This window comes from Sebastes umbrosus, chromosome 8, assembly GCF_015220745.1.
Source record: "Sebastes umbrosus isolate fSebUmb1 chromosome 8, fSebUmb1.pri, whole genome shotgun sequence".
Classification (NCBI taxonomy): Eukaryota; Metazoa; Chordata; class Actinopteri; order Perciformes; family Sebastidae; genus Sebastes; species Sebastes umbrosus.
This window is the reverse complement of record NC_051276.1, coordinates 6,820,114-6,838,965: the sequence shown is the minus strand read 5'-3', so window position 1 is coordinate 6,838,965 and position 18,852 is coordinate 6,820,114. Positions and strand designations below refer to the sequence as shown.

Below are 18,852 nucleotides of genomic sequence, written 5' to 3'. Positions count from 1 at the left end.
GGATCAGCATTGATTCATGGAGAGACCTCTGTCTGGTCAGCTAACATTACTGCCAAGCAACTGAAATATAGAGTGATATTGTGGTTTTAGCTGACGTGTGTCGCCTCACTGTTTTGAGCGATGCTCGTTCATGTCTATGTAGAGCGAGCAAGCACGAGCTCGACGCTGACTTTCGTTGATTTCAAGGCCACAGGTGTCGCTGTTAAGCAGCATTTCTGAATCTTACAAACAGTCCCTTTAACTGTAATAAAAGATGAGGAGAAATAGCAAATCGTCACATCGAAGAAGCTGGAAGCATCAAATGTTTGGCTTTTTTGCTTGAAAATTGACTTAAAAGGACCATTGTGTAATATTTAGGGGGGTCTATTAGCAGAAATGGAATATAATATTAATAAGTATGTTTTCTTTAGTATATAATCACCTGAAAATAAGAATGGCTGCTTTTGTTGCCTTAGAATGAGCCGTTAATATCTACATAGGGAGCGGGTCCCCTCTTTCCATGAAGTCCGCCATGTTGCACCGCCATGTTTCTACAGTAGCCCACAACGGACAAACCAAACTCTGTTAACTTTTCCTGCTAGATTCATTGATCAATCGTTTGCCTCAGTACAAATCAAGCGAGGAGATGTATCAAGAGTCTTTGCGGATTGTGGAAATACTTTGTTAAATGACCTTATGGACAGTCAGGGACGTTTAGCTCTGTGACTCAGACATAATGATGACACACGTGAGGCATAAAGTGTGGCTAGGCACAGTCCTGTCATGAAGTACAGAGCTAGTTTAGTAATATTAATTACCTACAGGACTAAAGTACGGTACATTGTTAAAGTATAATGTAAAATATCTTTTCAGGTACACTAACGTCTGAGGCCACCGTAGCAGACGTGTTGGACAAAGGATCTGGAGCCGTCATCCTCTTGGATGGTGAGTTTTCTTTTCCCTCCAGGGTTCACAACTTCTATCATAGAGTGTGTTTATTCCATATTCATTTGTTTTCATCACTTTAATGTGTCTTTTCCCGAAAGTTGCCTCTCAGGCTGAATTAATGAAAGTTAATTTTCAGTCTGCAGGGATTGAAATAATGGACTGAGAACGGCTCATATTTTTGTTTGACAATTCCATATAGATGGATGATATTAGAACCACTCTGATCTATAATTAATCCGACTTAAAACAAATAACATGGGACCTGAGGTTCCCTGAGGATTCGCATGGGGATGTAATTTTTTCTTTATACACACAAAAGCAGTCAGCTTCTATTATCATCCCAGAGTTCTTTCTGGATGAGACAACACGTTACAGTCTTTGTTTGTGTCTGGTTGTATTTTTGAATTGGCCTAATGAAATTAACCAGCCAGTACATCACCAGGAGTCTGGATTTGATTCCTCCTGACAGCTGCTAATTGTCTCTTCACAGTCAGCCTCCATAAGGCTGTTTCCTCTTGCTCTAATTTTTACTATAAATGTGCTGTTATGAGGAAATGTGGCTGAAGCAGGCATTGTCTTCCCTGTGTTTATTGTTATACACAATGTCATGATATGTGGAATTGTGTTGAATTGAGTGTCATTCAAAGTGATTGCAGGGAAAGGGTTAATAACTTAATAGTTTAGTTATTTTTGCCGCTCCATAGTTAACATCCACTGCACATTGGTGAGTTTATCATTCTGAAACACGACAAGACATTGGCCCAACGCATATCGACAAACAACAAAATAGTAAAGGAGATTCTACTGTATTTAAAACTGTAACATGAACCGTAGAAGTCTCTCTCTCTGTCTGCACTGATGCTAGGTTTACCTCAACCTTAGCCAGTATAGTACAGTTATAATTTACTTCTCTAAACATACAAAATAGTCAATGGTGGAACTTAACTACTGTAAGTACATCATGTACAAGTACTGTATCATTTTGAGTATTTTCTTTTTTACTATGCAATACTTCTACTCAACTACATTTCAGACAACACATATGACAAAAACATATGAGGACACTGTTAAATATGAAGGATTTTTATAGTGTAAACTACCCTAAAGTATGTTAAATAGTTAAACTCAATATGTTGCTTACACATTAATGCTGCAGGAATAATAATCCAAAAATATAATAAAACTAGAATACTTTTACTTTTTTTTCCTGATAATCCCTCAAGTAGAAATGTGTATGCAGGCCATGTACTATTATTTCACTGTGGTATTGCAACGTTGACATAAATGAATAATACTTCTTTCACCACACATATAGTTTGAATGCCACATTTGTGCTGCTTTACAGTGAACACCTTCAGCGGCGGCGAGCTGATCTTCTTCAGCCAGTTTTCAATATTTGTGGTCGGAGCAGGCAGGTTCGGAGGGAAGAGAACCTCTGAGAAAGCCAAAGTACGTATTATTCCATGTTTGAGTTACAAAATAAGAGTTATGTGAGTTATTGCTGCCTCATATTTGATTTGTTTTATTTGTTTCCTTCATTTCCTTCAGGCTCCTCTGCCTCCACCTAAACGGGCACCAGATGCTGTGGTGATTGATTCCACCACAAGAGACCAAGTGAGTGTGTCTGTGTGGGTTTAGTTGCGGAATAAATCAGCTGCATTGATGATATGTGGGTGAAAACAGGACATATTGTTTTTGTGCCTCTGAAATAACTTTAACGTTTTAGACAAAATGTGAAGAAGCGTTGAACAAGGTTTTCCATACAGTTTTAAAAAAGGAACTCTGGCTGTATGATGCAGCAGAAAATAAAAAAGAAAAAGGGGGAATAAAAAACTAAATCCCTTGAGCAATTTAAATGACTGCAACTGTATCACTTCAAAGACATTCTTATTTTAGGTAGCTCTTATTGCCTTCATGATAATTTAATTTCATTCCACATCTGTGTACGAAAAGTTCAGGGGTTTATGAATTAGATATAGATCTAAACAATATCTGTTTCCCCTGCGGTTACAGGCGGCCTTGTACCGTTTGAGTGGAGACTGGAACCCTCTTCATATAGACCCCAGCTTTGCTGCCATGGGAGGTGAGTCCGTACATCTATTGTCGTCTTCCATCAATAAGTCGAGACTAAATCTTTCCCTGCGATTTTAGGTCAAGTGATGTGTTTTGATCTCATTTGTACTTAAACATGCCATACTTAAAATTGCTCTTTGACCAGGCTTCAAGGCTCCCATCCTGCATGGCTTGTGCTCATTCGGCTTTGCTGCGAGACACGTCCTCAAGCAGTTTGCCGACAACGATCCCTCCAGATTCAAGGCTATCAAGGTATCCATTACCTGTGATTTAAACCGTGTCATACATTTTATGAGTCACTGAGCCTCATGCAAGAACCACTTGTATGAACGGGTTTGTTCTTCAGTGGCTCGTAGGCTTAAATGCTTGATAAATAATTCAGCATTTATCAAGTGTGGTTAAATGTTATGAAATCATTTAATTACAGAGCCATCGACTCCACCACTCCGTCTTAATCCCGTCTTTCTTTCTCAGGTTCGCTTCGCAAAGCCGGTGATGCCGGGCCAGTCTCTACAGACTGAGATGTGGAAGGAAGGCAACAGAATTCACATCCAGTGTAAAGTCAGTATTTAGCATCAGTGTGGATTACAGTTAGTTATCATATCCGACGTGGATAAATGAGTCTGACTTGTCATTTCAATGCCGTCCTGTTGTGAATGTTACGTATGTGTCGTTCTGATCAGCTCTTCTCTTTCATACAGGTGAAGGAGACTGATGCCGTTGTGCTGAATGGGGCTTATGTGGATTTACATGGCACATCAGAGGCTTCTCCAGAAAATCTCACTCAAGTACGTCATTCTGAAAATGCTCCATTCAAACAACAATCTTCCTTTTTGTAAAATTCCTTCACTGAGCCTTGAAACTCATTTCTCTGTTGTTTTGTAGACAATTTTGACTAAATTAATTTGCTCTTTTGACAAATCTGTGACGTGAAAATATATATATGAATAGTGTTTCTGTTTTTTCCACCTTTGTGCAGGGAGGGGGCCTCCATAGTGAGCTGGTGTTTGCAGAGATCGGCCGTCGTATTAAAGACTCTGGCTCAGAGCTGGTCAAGAAGGTGAATGCCGTGTTCGGCTTTGAGATCACCAAAGACAGCAAGATTGCGGCACAGTGGAGTAAGTGTACTGAATGCTGTACAAACACGTTAAACGCACCACTAGTTCATAGTGTACTGTGGGAAAAAAGATCAGTTCAGTTCAGATCTTTTTTTGTCCAATGAAAGGAAATTATTTTTGCAGTAAGGCAGCATAAAAACATCCATACAGTAAAATAATAATATGAACCTGAAGAGCCTACCCAAACTAAACAATTCTCATGCGCCCCAGTGACAAGAGGTTACCGGCAACCCAGAACTTTATCCAGAGATATCTCTGTCTATTTCACTGCTATTGAAAAGATAAATGGATGGAAAGCTGAAAATCTTTTGCCGTTCTAAAGGTGGTTGTCATTCTATCAAGGCAAGGGGGTAAAGTTTGACCCTGAATTGACCATGCTCCTTTTATTTGGTTTTTGCGTTTTTCTCAGGTTATAAGCTTTTAAAAAGCACCCTTTAAAAATAAAGAGGGAAAAAAGCATGTCTGTGATCTTCTGACATCTGATCTAATCAGCTTGAACACACCTTGGAAATCGTCAAGTCTCATAAAATCTGTTTTCTGCAACATTTTGGAATCTTAAGCACCTATTTAGTGGGCCAAATTTGTAGCGCCCCAATATCTACACTCACCGGCCACTTTATTAGGTACAAGGTGTACCTAATAAAATGGCCGGAGCTAGTACCGAGTGGTCTTCTGCTGCTGTAGCCTATCTGCTTCAAGGTTGGACTTGTTGTACGTTCAGAGATGGTATTCTGCATACCTTGGTTGTAACGAGTGGTTATTTGAGTTACTGTTGCCTTTCTATCATCTCGAACCACTCTGCCCATTCTCCTCTGACCTCTTACATCAAGAAGGCATTTTCGTCCACACAACTGCCGCTCACTGGATATTTTCTCTTTTTCGGACCATTCTCTGTAAACCCTAGAGATGGTTGTGCGTGAAAATCCCAGTAGATCAGCAGTTTTTTAAATACTCAGACCAGCCCGTCTGGCACCAACAACCATGCCACGTTCAAAGTCACTTAAATCCCCTTTCTTCCCCATTCTGATGCTCAGTTTGAACTTCAGCAAGTCGTCTTCACCACGTCTAGATGCCTAAATGCATTGAGTTGCTGCCATGTGATTGGCTGATTAGCTATTTGTGTTAACATGCAATTGAACAGGTGTGCCTAATAAAGTGGCCGGTGAGTGTATACCTTTTCATATCAGATAAACATACATCTGTGCTAAATTTGTTGCTTTTATCGCAAAATGCACAGTTGTTCCGAATATTTCAGCTTAGCTGCCCCACTATAAAGACAACTGAAGACATTAAAAATGCTGGTACTATACACGTAATAAAGGTTCATGTCATAAAAGAAAAAAAACACTGCAGCAATAAGAATATGTATCAGATAAATTGCTAAGCTGTGAGGGGAGCCAAGAGGCAGCTTATGGTAAGTCAGAATTCAGAGCATTTATTATATATATTTTAAATACGTGGGATAAATTAAAACTTGAACCTGTCACACCTAACTTATGGAAACCTGTCAGAATCCCTTTAAAGAGGACGGTCCAGATTTGCTAAGATGGATTCAGTTTTGTGTGTGATCTGACAAAGAAGGATACAGTGATTTCACTTGTCACCTTGACAGTGTTGCCCAGTTGATTCCTGTTTCGCACATTTAAATTCCCATAATAAGAATTCACTGAGAGAATCATGGTGGATTAGTTACCCCATGAACCTTCTGTCAACATTGCATCTCTATGTATCTGCTCACTGAAATCCATCTCTTCAGTGCTACGCTAACATTCAGAAATCAATCTGAAAACATGATTTCACTCCGACACTGGCTCATGAAACAAATGTTGAAATATCAGCGTGAGCTATAAAAGTTGACAAGTTAATTTGACCCAGATTGACATTTTGCTAACAAGCTGTCAAATTAACAATTCAAACTTGGACAACATTGACGTAAATGACGGGATAATAACTCCATACACAAGTGAGTTGTGAAAGTACAGACAGCTAGCCCAGCGAAACACTTGTGAGGTGTTTATGATTTCTATCATCTTCCACTTCTACTACAGTACAGCCTGGCTCAGTAATCCATCTGTAAAACTTCAAACTAAACTTTATAGCCAAATCAAAATTTTGCCAACCTGTGACACCCTCCTTTCAAGCATCTCACAACAAGAGCATGCTCAGACTTGCCAACAGCATCTCTTCTGATCCCTCGCATGTTTTAAACAGGGAATATCAACTTCTGCCCTCCAAGAGGCGATTTAGAGTCCCTCCATTTAATCCCATCAGGCTGAAGAACGCTTTTGTTCATCAGTCCATCTTGTTGCTAAATAATAAGTAATGTGCTGCTAAGGAGATGTAAATCCAAAGGACAGAAGTTAATTTTTGGTTATGTATGGTTAATTGTGATGTGTTTTGGTTTTTGTCTTGTATGTACAACTGATGTGTCTTATTTGTCTGTTTGTTTATGGTAACAGTATGTCTATTGTATGTGTACTTTTTCTCAAATTGAGCTTCCTATGGATGCAAAATGAATTTCAGTGCAAACTGACAATAAAGTTGTATTATACTGCCTTGTGCTTTTTTTCCTCCAGCCATTGATCTGAAGAACGGCAGCGGCTCCTTGCACACAGGCCCTCACAGTGGGAAGGCGGATGTGACCATCACCCTGTCAGATGACGACTTCCTGGAGGTGGTGCAGGGGAAACTCAACCCTCAGAAGGTAACGAACAAGTATTCAGTTTAATCAGTCATGATGAATCTCTGCTGATGTAGCATGTTTTTTACATGCTGTGTGTGAACGGCCATGATCTTTTTTTCTGCACGTGAAAGCCAGATTCATACTGTAACAGAGTATCACAGTACCTCCTGCTTTACATTGATTCTCACAAAGGGAGCGCTTTAGTTGAGCAGAACAGATGTTAAAATGTTTTTTGGGGGGAAAATGGAGCCTCATATTTTAAATTGCGTCTTTTTTCTGATGTTAAAGTCCCATCTTGTACGTTTTAATTAAAGCGAAAGTGCCTTTGAGGAGCCCTTCAATTTGTAATGACTTCTCTCTTGATCTCATCATGTCAGAAAAGAAGGAAATGAAATGATCTATCAAACCGAGTTCAGAAAGCACTCAGCGCGGATAATCAATCGCCGCTACTTGTTATGTCTGTAGCATCTCATCTGTCAGAGGGAGTGGCCATCACTGTACAGAATTTATATGCTTCCTGGAGCGTTTGATATTGATCTGAGGCCTGTGTGTGTGTGTGTGTGTGTGTGTGTGTGTGCGTGTGTGTGTGTGTGCGTGCGTGCGTGCGTGCGTGCGTGCGTGCGTGCGTGCGTGCGTGCGCTCTTTATAAAGAGCGTCAACAGGCTGCAGTGCTTGAAGGTCTCTTAGGCAGGGTGCTTTTCCAGCCTCACCGATGATGAAAGGAGCAGCTGGAGAAAGATGAGTTAGTCGAGTTAAAAAGGACGCTGCAAACTGTCACCCAGGGTCGTCATAACCGCCGTCCCCTGATTGATTCTAGCCGAGGAAAGCGCCGCACATCATCGGCAGTTCAGCTCACCCAATGACGAGACTTTTCTGCAGCACTTCTCAGCTCTGAACCTTATGAAAATGATTTCATTGTTCTGCTGCCAAAGCACCAATGGTCACATATTCCCTGTTGCCCTGGCTTGTTGCTTTTTCATTTGTGTAGCTGCAGGTGTCTTGGCCCCGTTTTACTCCCCGTGTAGTACTTGAAAACAACTATCAGCCAGCTAGAAATCAGAGAAGACTTTGTGCTTTCTTGAAAAAAAAAAAAAAAAATTACTCAAGTATGTCTTTGTCCTTTTTCTAGGCGTTCTTCTCTGGCAAGCTGAAGGTTAGAGGGAACATCATGCTGAGTCAGAAGCTGGAGGTCATCCTGAAAGACAACGCCAAGCTGTGAGCTCCTCAGCCAACCAATCAGACAACTCCACGAACTAACCAACCTACCAGCTGTCTACTTTTCTTCTCCTGATTTGTGTGTGTGTGCGCTAACATGCTTTCCCTCTCAAGGGAAATGTTTAGAGAAATCAGCCAGTAAGATAAAAACTGCTTCAGAATGAATTCTCTCATATAAATTAACTTTAACTGAAGTCAGAGAATGTACAAAGACTTGATCAAATAAAGAGGTTTGTTGTATCACATGGATCAAGATGTACTTTGACGACTGGAGAGAGAAGCCAAGATTTCAAGAAGAGAGCTTTTGTCAGAAGAAATGATTCAGTGTCGTTTCAGTTGGTTGGGTCCTTATGCTCCGTCCTTGCTAAAAGAAAATTAACCCATATACCTTTAAAGATCCAAATGGGAAATTAACCATTAGTTTTTCATAGATTTAATTCATTTTTATTCATTTTTTATTAAATATGATAATAGGAGATACAAGCGTCTACTACAATGAACCAAAATACTGCCCAACATTGGGCGAATGTACCGGATAAAGTGATAACAATTACTATCTTATCTCATTTCAAAGCACAGCCTGACTAACGTCATTATCCAGTGGCCTGCTACTGTATATCATTACAATGACTAATTCACAGTCTGTTGACTCAGAAACGGTTATATGTACCTTATACTGTAATCTCAACAGAACCTTTAAGACATGTATAATAATGTAGAGTTTGCTAGTTATGAAAAATAATGATTTTCACTTAATTTCTAATGTCAATTGTAAAGAAATGTAATAGTTGCTCTTGTATGAAAATAAAGCAATTCAGACTAAAAGCTCATTTCTGTATGATTAATACTGCTGCACTGTGGACGGCAATTAGAGCGCCTATAATTAATGTTTTTGTAATAATGTATCAAGTGACTATATGAAAGGGGTCGCTCGTAGTTATGAACCTACAGAGAATTATCACCTGATTCTGCAGCTCTCCTCGGCTTCACTGCAAGTTTCAGCTCATTGTTTAGCTGTCCTGCCTGCAATTAAACTGTTTTGGTTCACTCTCATAGCGTCTCTAAAATGCTTCCTACTCAGCACCGAACAGCAGACACACAGTTGGCGACTAACCAGATATTTCCCTCAGGAGTTGGTAGAGACCAAAAACAGAGCTAAAAGAGACTCATTGGACTTACATTCATCTGGTGGACAGAAACACAATTATACATTACTGCTAATTTTATTCTGTAACTGCTGTATTTGTCAATTGTGTGGAGTGTTTGACAACTATTAGCACTATGAAGAAATGATTTTTTACATTTAAGTCCCTGTTTTGGTAACGTGCAAAGAAATGTAGCAATGTGCCAACGAAGGCAGTGAAGAAATCAGCTAGCCATACCATAACCATAGCTATAAACGGTGCAGGATTTAAATTATTGAAAAAAAAAATATATATATATATATACCAGCTTGTGGTTGTATGCCTCCACCAACCAGTCAAGTTGCAGTTTACATCTATGTCTGTCCAAAATGTCATCACATCATCATTTTATCCTGTAGACATTTGTGTGAAATGGTCATAATTATATGAATTGTTGAGTCAAATGTGTTTTGTGACGTTAAAGTGACCTTGACATTTGACCATCAAATTAGTATAGTATGTCATAAAAAAGTCATAGTAGCCTATGATATGCCATAAAATGTCATAATATAGTATATTATAAAAAGTCATAGTATAGTATGTCATAGAAAAGTCACAGTATAGTATTATATGCCATAAAAAGTCATAAAAGTCATAGTATACTATGCAATAAAAAAAACGACATAGTACAGTATGCCATAAAAAGTCATAAAAATGTCATATTGTAGTATAGTAGTGTAGTAGTCATAACAAACATAGTATAGCATGTCATAAAAGATGTAAAAAAAAAGTCATAGTATAGTATGTCATATAAATGTCATAACAAACTCAGGTAAAGCATGGCATAAAAGATGTCATAAAAAATAACATGTATAGTTTGCCATAAAAAAGACAAAAAGTCATAGAATAGTATGCCATAAAAATGTCATAACTACAATTACCGCTTTGCCTTTATGTGCCGCCGCCAACCAGTCAAGCTGCAGTTTACATCCACGTGTCACTTCATCATTTCATCCTATTAAACATAATAATTGTCATAATTTGCATATGAATCCTTGAGTTATGGCAAAAAAAATGTGTTTTGTGAGCTCACAGTGACCTTGACCTTTGACCACCAAAATCTAATCAGTTCATCCTTGAGTCCAAGTGGATGTTTGTGCCAAATTTGAAGAAACTCGCTCAAGGCGTTCCTGAGATATCACGTTTACGAGAATGGGACTGACGGATGGACGGACAGACGGATGGACAACCAGGAAACATATTGCCTCCAGCCCCGGCTGTCACCGACGCAGAGGCATAAAGACAGGCTCTGCAAGTGTTTTCAGGATGGAAATGCATTTACATTTAACATGTTTGTTAGACCTCAAGGATTCACACAATCAGTGGTGTAGGCAGAAATCACAGTCTGGATGGGCACAGAGAACATCAGGTGGGCCCAGCTCGTCCAAGACCAAACATCTACTTAATAGGTTGTGAACCGCATTATGTTAACCCAAATAGGCCATTACAACTATACTTGTCTGAATGCACCACAGTTTAAATCATACAAGCCTTATATACATCATCAACATCATCAGAGGTAACCTGACATGTATACATGCATTCTGTATATCCACCTACGTCGCGTATATAAGTTAACATGTTACATTAATCATTCAATATTCATTCCTCCAGCATATTTGCACACTGCACCATTGCACTACTGTATTATTGTTTACAATTTACAGAAACAGTCCGGCACATTGTATGTCATTCCTTGTTTTTAGCTGCATTTCTATTTCCATATGTACAATGAGAGAAAAAAACAAAAAACACATTCAAATCCCTGGTAGCCTATGTGTAGGACTACTTATACCTGGCCGATCAAGCGGACTCTGATCCTGATTCTGATCCTGATCCAACAAGACAAACATTAACAGCATGGCATAGCCTGGCACGGCGGCCACATTATGCACACACACAGCTTAAAACAAACCCCACTTTAACATAGACTGGCACGGCAGCCACATATTCACACACACAGCTGACAGACGCAACAGCATCATTAAAGAAGCATATGGATAGAACATCTGCATTAAAGGGGCAGTAGGCAGAATGCAAAAGTTCCCTAATAACCTTTCAGCATATTGTAATTCAAGGGTCCTGAGAGATAACTAGACTTCTGCTCCTCCTCATGGCTCTGTTTTCAGGCTTTAAAAAATCTAGCCCGTGACGGGAGACTTTGGCCAATCACAGGTCATTTCAGAGAGAGCGCGTTCCTATTGGCTGTTAGTTCTGCGGAGGCAGCTGTCAATCACTTGCAAACTCAAATATGAATCAATATTCTGTTACAGTAATGCCTATTTCTAGTGTACTTTTTAGCTGTAAAATGAGAAAGTTTGGGCAGTGCTTGGTATTTCCTCAACAGATCTCAACATGGCTGCCGGGTCACAAACTAATCTTACAGCTAAACAGTACACTAAAAGATTTTTCTGAAAACATGTTATGTGAAAAATAGGCATCACAGTAACAGAATATTGATTCATATTTGGTCAGCGCTGCCTAATTTAATCGTATAATCAGAGTTCGCGAGATTGCAGCTGTCAATCAGCTGTCAATCAGCTTGACAGCTGATTGACAGCTGCTCAGAGACGGCAAGGCTCCAGCTCGGCTCTGATTGGTTGTTTTCCTCCGGTCTGTGAAATCTTGCAAATGCCAGGAGCACCGGAGGACACAGACGCACATGATTTTTTTGAGATTACCTGTCTCATGCACTACTGTCAGGATATAGTGACTGTTTTATAAAAATAACTTTTTAAAATCATATTTGCAGCCACATATTCACACACACAGCTGACAGCAACATGAGCATAAAATCAAATTGTACACCAAACAAAAAATATTCCCAATAAACAGTAATATTGAAATAGGCCACTAGTCCAAAATTGTAAATGATCTTACTTTTGATGATGACAGCAGGAGAGGACGGGGCTTAGTGTTGAACACTGAAATGACTTCATTAGTCTCTTTCAAAGTAGAGCAGGGACAGAGAGAGTTCAGTCTGATAAGATGCCCTGATGCCAGTGTTTATCCCACTGACAGTTGAAAAGAGTCTTTCACCAGTACAGCTTGTTATGGTAGGGTGACTAGGGACCACATAACGTTACGTGTCGTTATTACTTGACACTTGTTGAGGAGAAGCTGGCGCAGGAGTAGAATCTTTGTTGAGAATGATGGCTGAACTTCCTCCTCCTGCTCCTCAGGCTTCTGCTCCTCAATGATGCACAGGTGTGTCGGTTTAACGGGTGACCGTGTTATCTGGTGACTTTCAGCCTGAATGCATCACTGTGCTCGTCGTAACTTTTATGTAACTGGTTGACGTAGATAATAAGCACAGAGGAGTATCTATTTAAAATTGATGAAGTAAAAATTCAAAGCTGTCAGTTTGTGTTTTCAACAGCTGACGTCACTACGAGCAATCAAATGTCATTCACTGGGTGATCCAGCAAAAAAAAGGAAGCCTTCTGATTGGGTAAGAGTGCCAAGTGGGTGGACCCAGGCCCACCTAGGCCAACCCACAGCTACGAGGCTATAAGAGGGGTGGAAGTAACACAAATTAATTGATAAAAATGGAGGTGATGAGGATGCATGTGAGTTGAAAAATAAGAGTGATAAATTATCGAGTGATTTGATAAATTTAAAGCTGATTTGACTAAAACAGTCACAATATGACAGAAACAGAGACACGTTTCATCATTTTCACCATCTTACATTCATCATTCACAACACTAAATGACCATTTCTCATTTAAGGAAAGTGAACTCGAGGGTGGAAGTAACAATAACTGTGTGTTGTGAATGACGAATGATGAACGTAAGACGGGGAAAATTATGAAACATGGCTGTTTTCATCAAATCGCGGCAGTTAGTCAAATCAGCTATAAATCAATTAAATCATTTGATAATTCATCACTCCATTTTTCATTTCACGTCTATTTTGACGGCTCAATTTTTTCAATTCACATGCATTTTCAACACCTCCATTTTTATCAATTAATTTTTGTTACTTCCACCGCGCATCCGCGGCTGAAAACTCTACGGGGCACTTTAAAGTTCATAGTTTTTGACTTTGCAATCAGAAACTTCATGAAATGTATGGAAATGTAAAGGTTACTAACTATGAAAATAATGATTTTATTTCATATATTATCACTGCAATTATGAGTAACAACAATGGTTTTGTTTGCTGTAATGGAAATAGTTATTCAGACCAGAAACAATTGAAATATGTTATCTTAATACTACTATAGACAGTAATTGTTGGAATCAAAGTTTAAATGTACCTGTATCTAATACATGTGTACTTCCTCAGTGTGAGATGATTATCACAAAAATGCACTGGTATGATATCAGTTTCCAAAATTACAAAAAAAAAACATCTGCTCATGTTACATAATCTTTTTTATTACTTCGGTACATTTGTTTTGTATATAATACATCAATTTACATGACATCTTCATTATAAAATTAGAATTATCTGATCAAATTCACATTTGCAAGATTGAGGAGGGGAAAAAGGAAGAATCAGAGTTGAATATTTGCTTTAGCTGCGTGGGTTAGTTTAATCTACTCACCCTGCCACACTGATGTAGTTAAACAGATCTGTTCGTGATGCGTCTTAAAAGGAAAATAAGCGGTATTTGGGGGGAGAAAAAAAAACACTTGCTTTGATAAAATTGATTTTATTCTCCAGTTTCTCTAGGAGTACATATAGTTTGACTTTGATAAAAAAAAAGGATTTAATCTCCAGTTGCTGCAGGAGTACACATCATTTTCCAACCACTTTGATTTGTGGGAAAAACAAAAAATTGCAATGTGGTCGTTCAAAACCACATCATGAAATAATAAGAAAAGAAAGAAAGAAGCAAAAAAAAGAGCAGGAAATAACATTAAATCTGCCTTTTGATCACTCAGTATATAATCCTAAATATAACCATAAATATACCTGTATTTGTACAGAATGCTATTCTTCATAAAGTGGCTTTTGTCATATCTACGACTCGTCGTTATGATTATGCAGTCATTATGAGAAGCCTAGTTTATGGATCTATGTATATACATAACTATAATAAATCTGCTTCATCCGACAGGTTTTCCTCAGTTTATCCTCCCTGAAATCAAAGCTAATGTACATTTTGTTTTCCCTACAGCAGCACAACAAGGTTCTATGGGTAGATAGCTTAACGGGTTATATTCCTTCAGACTAAACAGCTATTAGGACAGTTTGAACCTCTTCCCTACTTATGTGGAAGACACGTCATAATACACACCAACCTAGATTACACTTTCCAAGCATGTACTGAAGGCAATGTGCTGCATTTAAGGATGATATATAAAGCAACTTAATGATAAAAAAGGTTAAAGTAATTCCAATAATTGTGCCAAAGGAACTGAATAGCAAGTCGATAAAGCAAGATGGCTAATATGAAGATTACTACAAGGCAAACAATATTGTTTCCAAGGCAGATTTTTCGATCGTGGTCCGTATGGAAAATGAAAGTTTGGAGTCGATAAAAAGGGAAGTGAATTGTTATTGGAATAAAACATTTCCACGACAAAGTATTATATTGATTAAAACTTGTTTCACTGCCCCACCCCCAACTAAACCCCCTTTCCATTGTCAACAGCAAAGTTCCCCTGCTACATGTTCTGAAGATGAATATTGAGCATTAAAAAAAGAAAAGAAAAACGCAGTCAGAAAAGGCATTATTCAGAGTGTCCCATATCAACGAGGGCCTTGTTAAATTAAAGCTACTTTGTGCAACATAATATCAATAATAATCAATATCATCAGGACCAAAAGTAGTCCAGTACTGTGCCAGCATGGTAGAAGCAGTTTTCAGAGATTAAGGACACTTAATACTAATGATAATACCACTGGTTTAATCTAGGCCGGGCTAAACAAACATCGTACTATATAATATATTTACCTTATTACCAAAGGCTTGGACTGCTTTACTGACATCCAGCCTCGTATACTTATATGCATTTCACTACATATAATTTAGCTTCATGTTTTATGTGCAAATAGATTAAGAGAAATGGCGCATTCAGGTAGTCCATGAAAATTAAGAAGATGTTGGGAGTCACATTTCTACGATTTCAATTAAAGGAATATTTCTACGTTTTGGGAAATATGCTTATTCAGTTTCTGGCGGACAATTGACGCTAGGATGAGAAGATCGAATGCCACTCTCACATCTGCCTGTTAAATGTTAAGCTTTAGAAAGCAGATGGTCAGTTTAGTTTAGATTGGAAACGAGGAATCGGCCTGTCAGCCTGGCTCTGACCAATGGTTGTAAAATCTTCTTAAACTCGTTATATTGTTTGGTTAATTCGTACAAATACAGAATTTTTTTGTACAGCTTAGTCTTTGAGCTAAGATGGTTAGCCAACCGTCTGCAGCCGTACATTTAACACGAGAGAGGTCTCAATCTACTCATCTAAACGTTTCCGCCAGAAAGTGTACGGTTAGTCTTTAACAGATAAGTGTTCATTCTGTCTACCTTTATAGGATCAGTGTCCTGTGTTCATTTCAAGTCAACCTGGAAAAGGGCATCAACCAAACCCCCTAAGATTAAAATGTGATATGATAAGTGATATGAAATTGAAGTTGAGTGTGGTTTTGATCGTGACAAACACCTGGTCCTCTGCTTTTACAACCGAGCTGGCTTCATTTGTGTTAAACAATTTATATGGAGCACCAGAATGCGCTGAGAATCCTTGTGACTGGATATAATGTGCTTTGTACGATGTCCACCGGCCTTACTGCATTGTGCCGAGCGGGTTCAACACTCTTGTGGTGACGTTTGAAACCCCCTAAAGGGATCACTTACCGCCCCTTTACTGCATACAGTCTACTGTATTTTATCACCTGAACACTCCAGCAGTGATTCCAGCTTCCACCATCATGACTGCTTTACTAATATATAAACGAATAGATAGGGTGATACTGTATAAGAAGAACAATGCTGCATCTTTAGACTCTTCACAGTCTCTTGTCACTCCTGCTCCTTCTACAGCTTCACTTCCTGTGCAAAAAAAAAAGGCTCTCCACGTGCTGTTCAGTCCTCGCATGAGATGGCAGTTTGTTTTGGGAGAACCTGCAGCTGTCTCTCGTTCAGTTAATTCTGATCGACTGTGCTCTGGGTCGTTACCCTGTGCCCACTTCAACTTCTACGGTTTAAAACACTTGTAGAGGCTCCTGCGATTGGTCGGCTTGGGTTCATGTCCCACTCAAAGAGTAGCAGATGCGGTCATTTACCTCTTGGGCCCCTGGGTCAGACGACTCACTGGATCTCCCTCTGTGAAAGTCTGTAAATCCTCTGAACATTCCACCTCTATGAAAGCCATTCTTCATTTACACTGTTTAATAACACTTGACATCGTTGTTCTGTCACGGCACGACGGCCACTCTTCCAGGTGTTAAGGTGTTTTCCACAGCAGTAGTGCAGGTAACTTCACATGAATCTATTAAAACCACCTTATTTTTTGTGTCTATATGATGAACTTGACGTCACTCTTGAGGTTGCCGTGGTTGTTGTTGTTGTTATTGACGACACTGAAGCGGTTGGGGATGATCCTCATCTTCATGGTTCCGTCGGCGCCGCAGGAGAAGATGTGATTGGACGGTCCCACCTCGATCTGCATGACACCCGTGCCGAGGTTCCTGAACAGCGACTGGCGAGCGTGTTCGTTCGGAAAGGTGTAGAGCGGACACTGTGTGGCCAGGCTCCAGATCTGGGGAGTCCAGGGAAGAAGAGAACAGTTAGCATAGAGACTCTTTGAAACAGTGCAGCATATTAAAGAAGGTGATATTCTGTTTTTTTCTCATTGTCAACAAATCCCATGAAAAGACCAAAACCAACAAAGAATTCATCCTGCTGACAAGTATTGTCTGCATTTAACTCATACTTAGATGATTGCAATGAACGTGGGCATTAACGTTTAGTTACTGGACAGTATAACCAAAGAGTTTAGAAGCAAAGAGACGAAACTAGATGGCGCTGCGGTAGTGCTGCCGCCATTTTGGACTGAAAACGCCAATGAGTCTGTAGCCATGGATGTAAAAACAAACATCTGTAAGACAGACAACGATTTTTTTTTAGGTAAATCAACTTCCCAGTAGGAACACTTAAATAGACCTTATTTAAATCATTATGTCCTAAAAGTTGTAAAATTCACTAATAACCGAATCCAGAGTTATTTTCCTCGGCGTAATAAACATGCATCAGACTCAAGGGACTGCACCGCCCTGCAAGCTTATATGACATAACCGGTTCTGCCAGCTTCCTGCTAGCTGTAAACGGCTGTAATAATGGAGATATTGGCTGTAATTCATCACTTTTACTATCCTATAATACACCCATGGGCTGTATGCTGTAAGCCTGTACCTTGGTGGATGTATTAACGTCTCTGTTCCGAAACAACCGGCTATCAGCCAGTAGTTAGTAGTGCTAGTAGCAGGACATAAACAGAATTTAATGTAGTTGTAGTTGTATTTAATGTGGTATTTACTAACTCGCAAAGCAAAAGAACAGGACACAACCTCTAATACATCCATGGTCTGTGGTCTATTGGACATGTATTTTGGAGGTCCTTGACATGACCTTGACATCTGTGTGCTGGATTTTTCTAACTTCCATTTATGTCCAATCGCTAATTTTTTGCTCCTCTGGGAAGCGGCCAGGCAAAAAAGTCTAATACATAAGTAAGTAAATAAATAGTTATAATAGTATGTATATTTATAATATTTCTATTGTTCAACACAAGCCCTTTTGGTAGAGACATTAAATATATGACAATAGGATAGAAATTTTACGTTTTACTGGCGTCCGGTAGTCGCTTTCAGTCCAAAATGGTGGAAGCTTAGCTCTGCTGCTGGGCGCTGATTTTGCAATGGAACGACCAATTACCTTTCACTTCTTATCAATATACGTTCTCTGGTAAAACCTAACACCTTTGACGCAGGTGTTCGCTCTTCTAAATTAACGTTAACAGTCGGTTAAGACAGCAATCGTGAGTCTTGGCTAAAGAGCTTTGCACTAGGATTATTTGTGTAACCAGTAAAATAAGAAAAGATAAGAGGAGGGAAAGAGAGAACATCAGAAATTCATGAAAGCTGTGATGAAGTTTGTAGCCTGCGGGGTCAGGGACAGCTGCAGTAGAAAGGAGAGGACCGGAGATGAAAATGTCAACAAAACTGAACAGAAAGTAGAGATGAGGAGAAGTCGTGGGTGAGAGTGAGTGAGGGAAAGTGAGAAGTGCTACGTAGCATCATCACGTTCAAACATAACAATTTGAATAAGATATCAGGAAGAGGCATTGTTCTCTATTCTTTCACTCACAATTTGAAAATTCTGGATTTTAGTTTGAAAATCAGCCTTATGAAATCCTTCCTGTTTAGCTATCTGTTGCATATAAAGCAAACAGAAATACATCTGACCCTATACATATACAGACGTAGGCAAAGTTGTTGGTAACGTTCCGTTAAAGAGAGAAAAACCCACAATGGTCACTGAAATAACTTGAAACTGACAAAAGTAATAATAAATAAAAATTCACTGAAAATTAACTAATGAAAATCAGATATTGTTTTTGAATTATGGTTCAGCAGAATCATTTAAAAAAACAAACTAATGAAACTGGCCTATACAAAAATGATGGTACCCCTA

At 39.1% G+C, this 18,852-nt stretch overlaps 3 protein-coding genes across 7 annotated transcripts in view; 1 reads left to right on the top strand and 2 right to left on the bottom strand.

Annotated features, from left to right (window-relative positions):
* hsd17b4 (hydroxysteroid (17-beta) dehydrogenase 4) overlaps window positions 1-9,069 on the top strand; it is a 41,476-nt gene extending 32,407 nt beyond the window's left edge. Inside the window, exons 16-26 of one of the 2 annotated variants that reach the window (XR_005207858.1) lie at window positions 853-924; window positions 2,273-2,376; window positions 2,476-2,541; window positions 2,941-3,010; window positions 3,146-3,252; window positions 3,475-3,561; window positions 3,702-3,788; window positions 3,980-4,118; window positions 6,695-6,822; window positions 7,931-8,087; window positions 8,118-9,069. Coding sequence is in view for 1 of the 2 variants with exons in the window: in XM_037777555.1 (XP_037633483.1) it covers window positions 853-924; window positions 2,273-2,376; window positions 2,476-2,541; window positions 2,941-3,010; window positions 3,146-3,252; window positions 3,475-3,561; window positions 3,702-3,788; window positions 3,980-4,118; window positions 6,695-6,822; window positions 7,931-8,020 (950 nt within the window). In the remaining variant the exon portion in view is untranslated. Of the gene's footprint in view, window positions 1-852; window positions 925-2,272; window positions 2,377-2,475; window positions 2,542-2,940; window positions 3,011-3,145; window positions 3,253-3,474; window positions 3,562-3,701; window positions 3,789-3,979; window positions 4,119-6,694; window positions 6,823-7,930 lie in introns of both variants that reach the window. The other variant, XM_037777555.1, reaches the window with a different exon arrangement.
* prr16 (proline rich 16) overlaps window positions 1-12,649 on the bottom strand; it is a 63,688-nt gene extending 51,039 nt beyond the window's left edge. The window contains exon 1 of the mRNA XM_037777557.1: window positions 12,081-12,649. The gene's annotated coding sequence lies outside the window, so the exon portion shown is untranslated. The remainder of the gene's footprint in view (window positions 1-12,080) is intronic.
* A 912-nt stretch (window positions 12,650-13,561) lies between these two features.
* Window positions 13,562-18,852, bottom strand: part of LOC119492521 (dmX-like protein 1) — a 69,665-nt gene continuing 64,374 nt past the window's right edge. For 3 of the 4 annotated variants that reach the window (XM_037777011.1, XM_037777013.1, XM_037777014.1), the window contains one exon: window positions 13,562-16,918. In XM_037777011.1, coding sequence (XP_037632939.1) covers window positions 16,676-16,918 — 243 coding nt within the window. In that variant the 3' untranslated portion in view covers window positions 13,562-16,675. The remainder of the gene's footprint in view (window positions 16,919-18,852) is intronic. The other variant, XM_037777012.1, reaches the window with a different exon arrangement.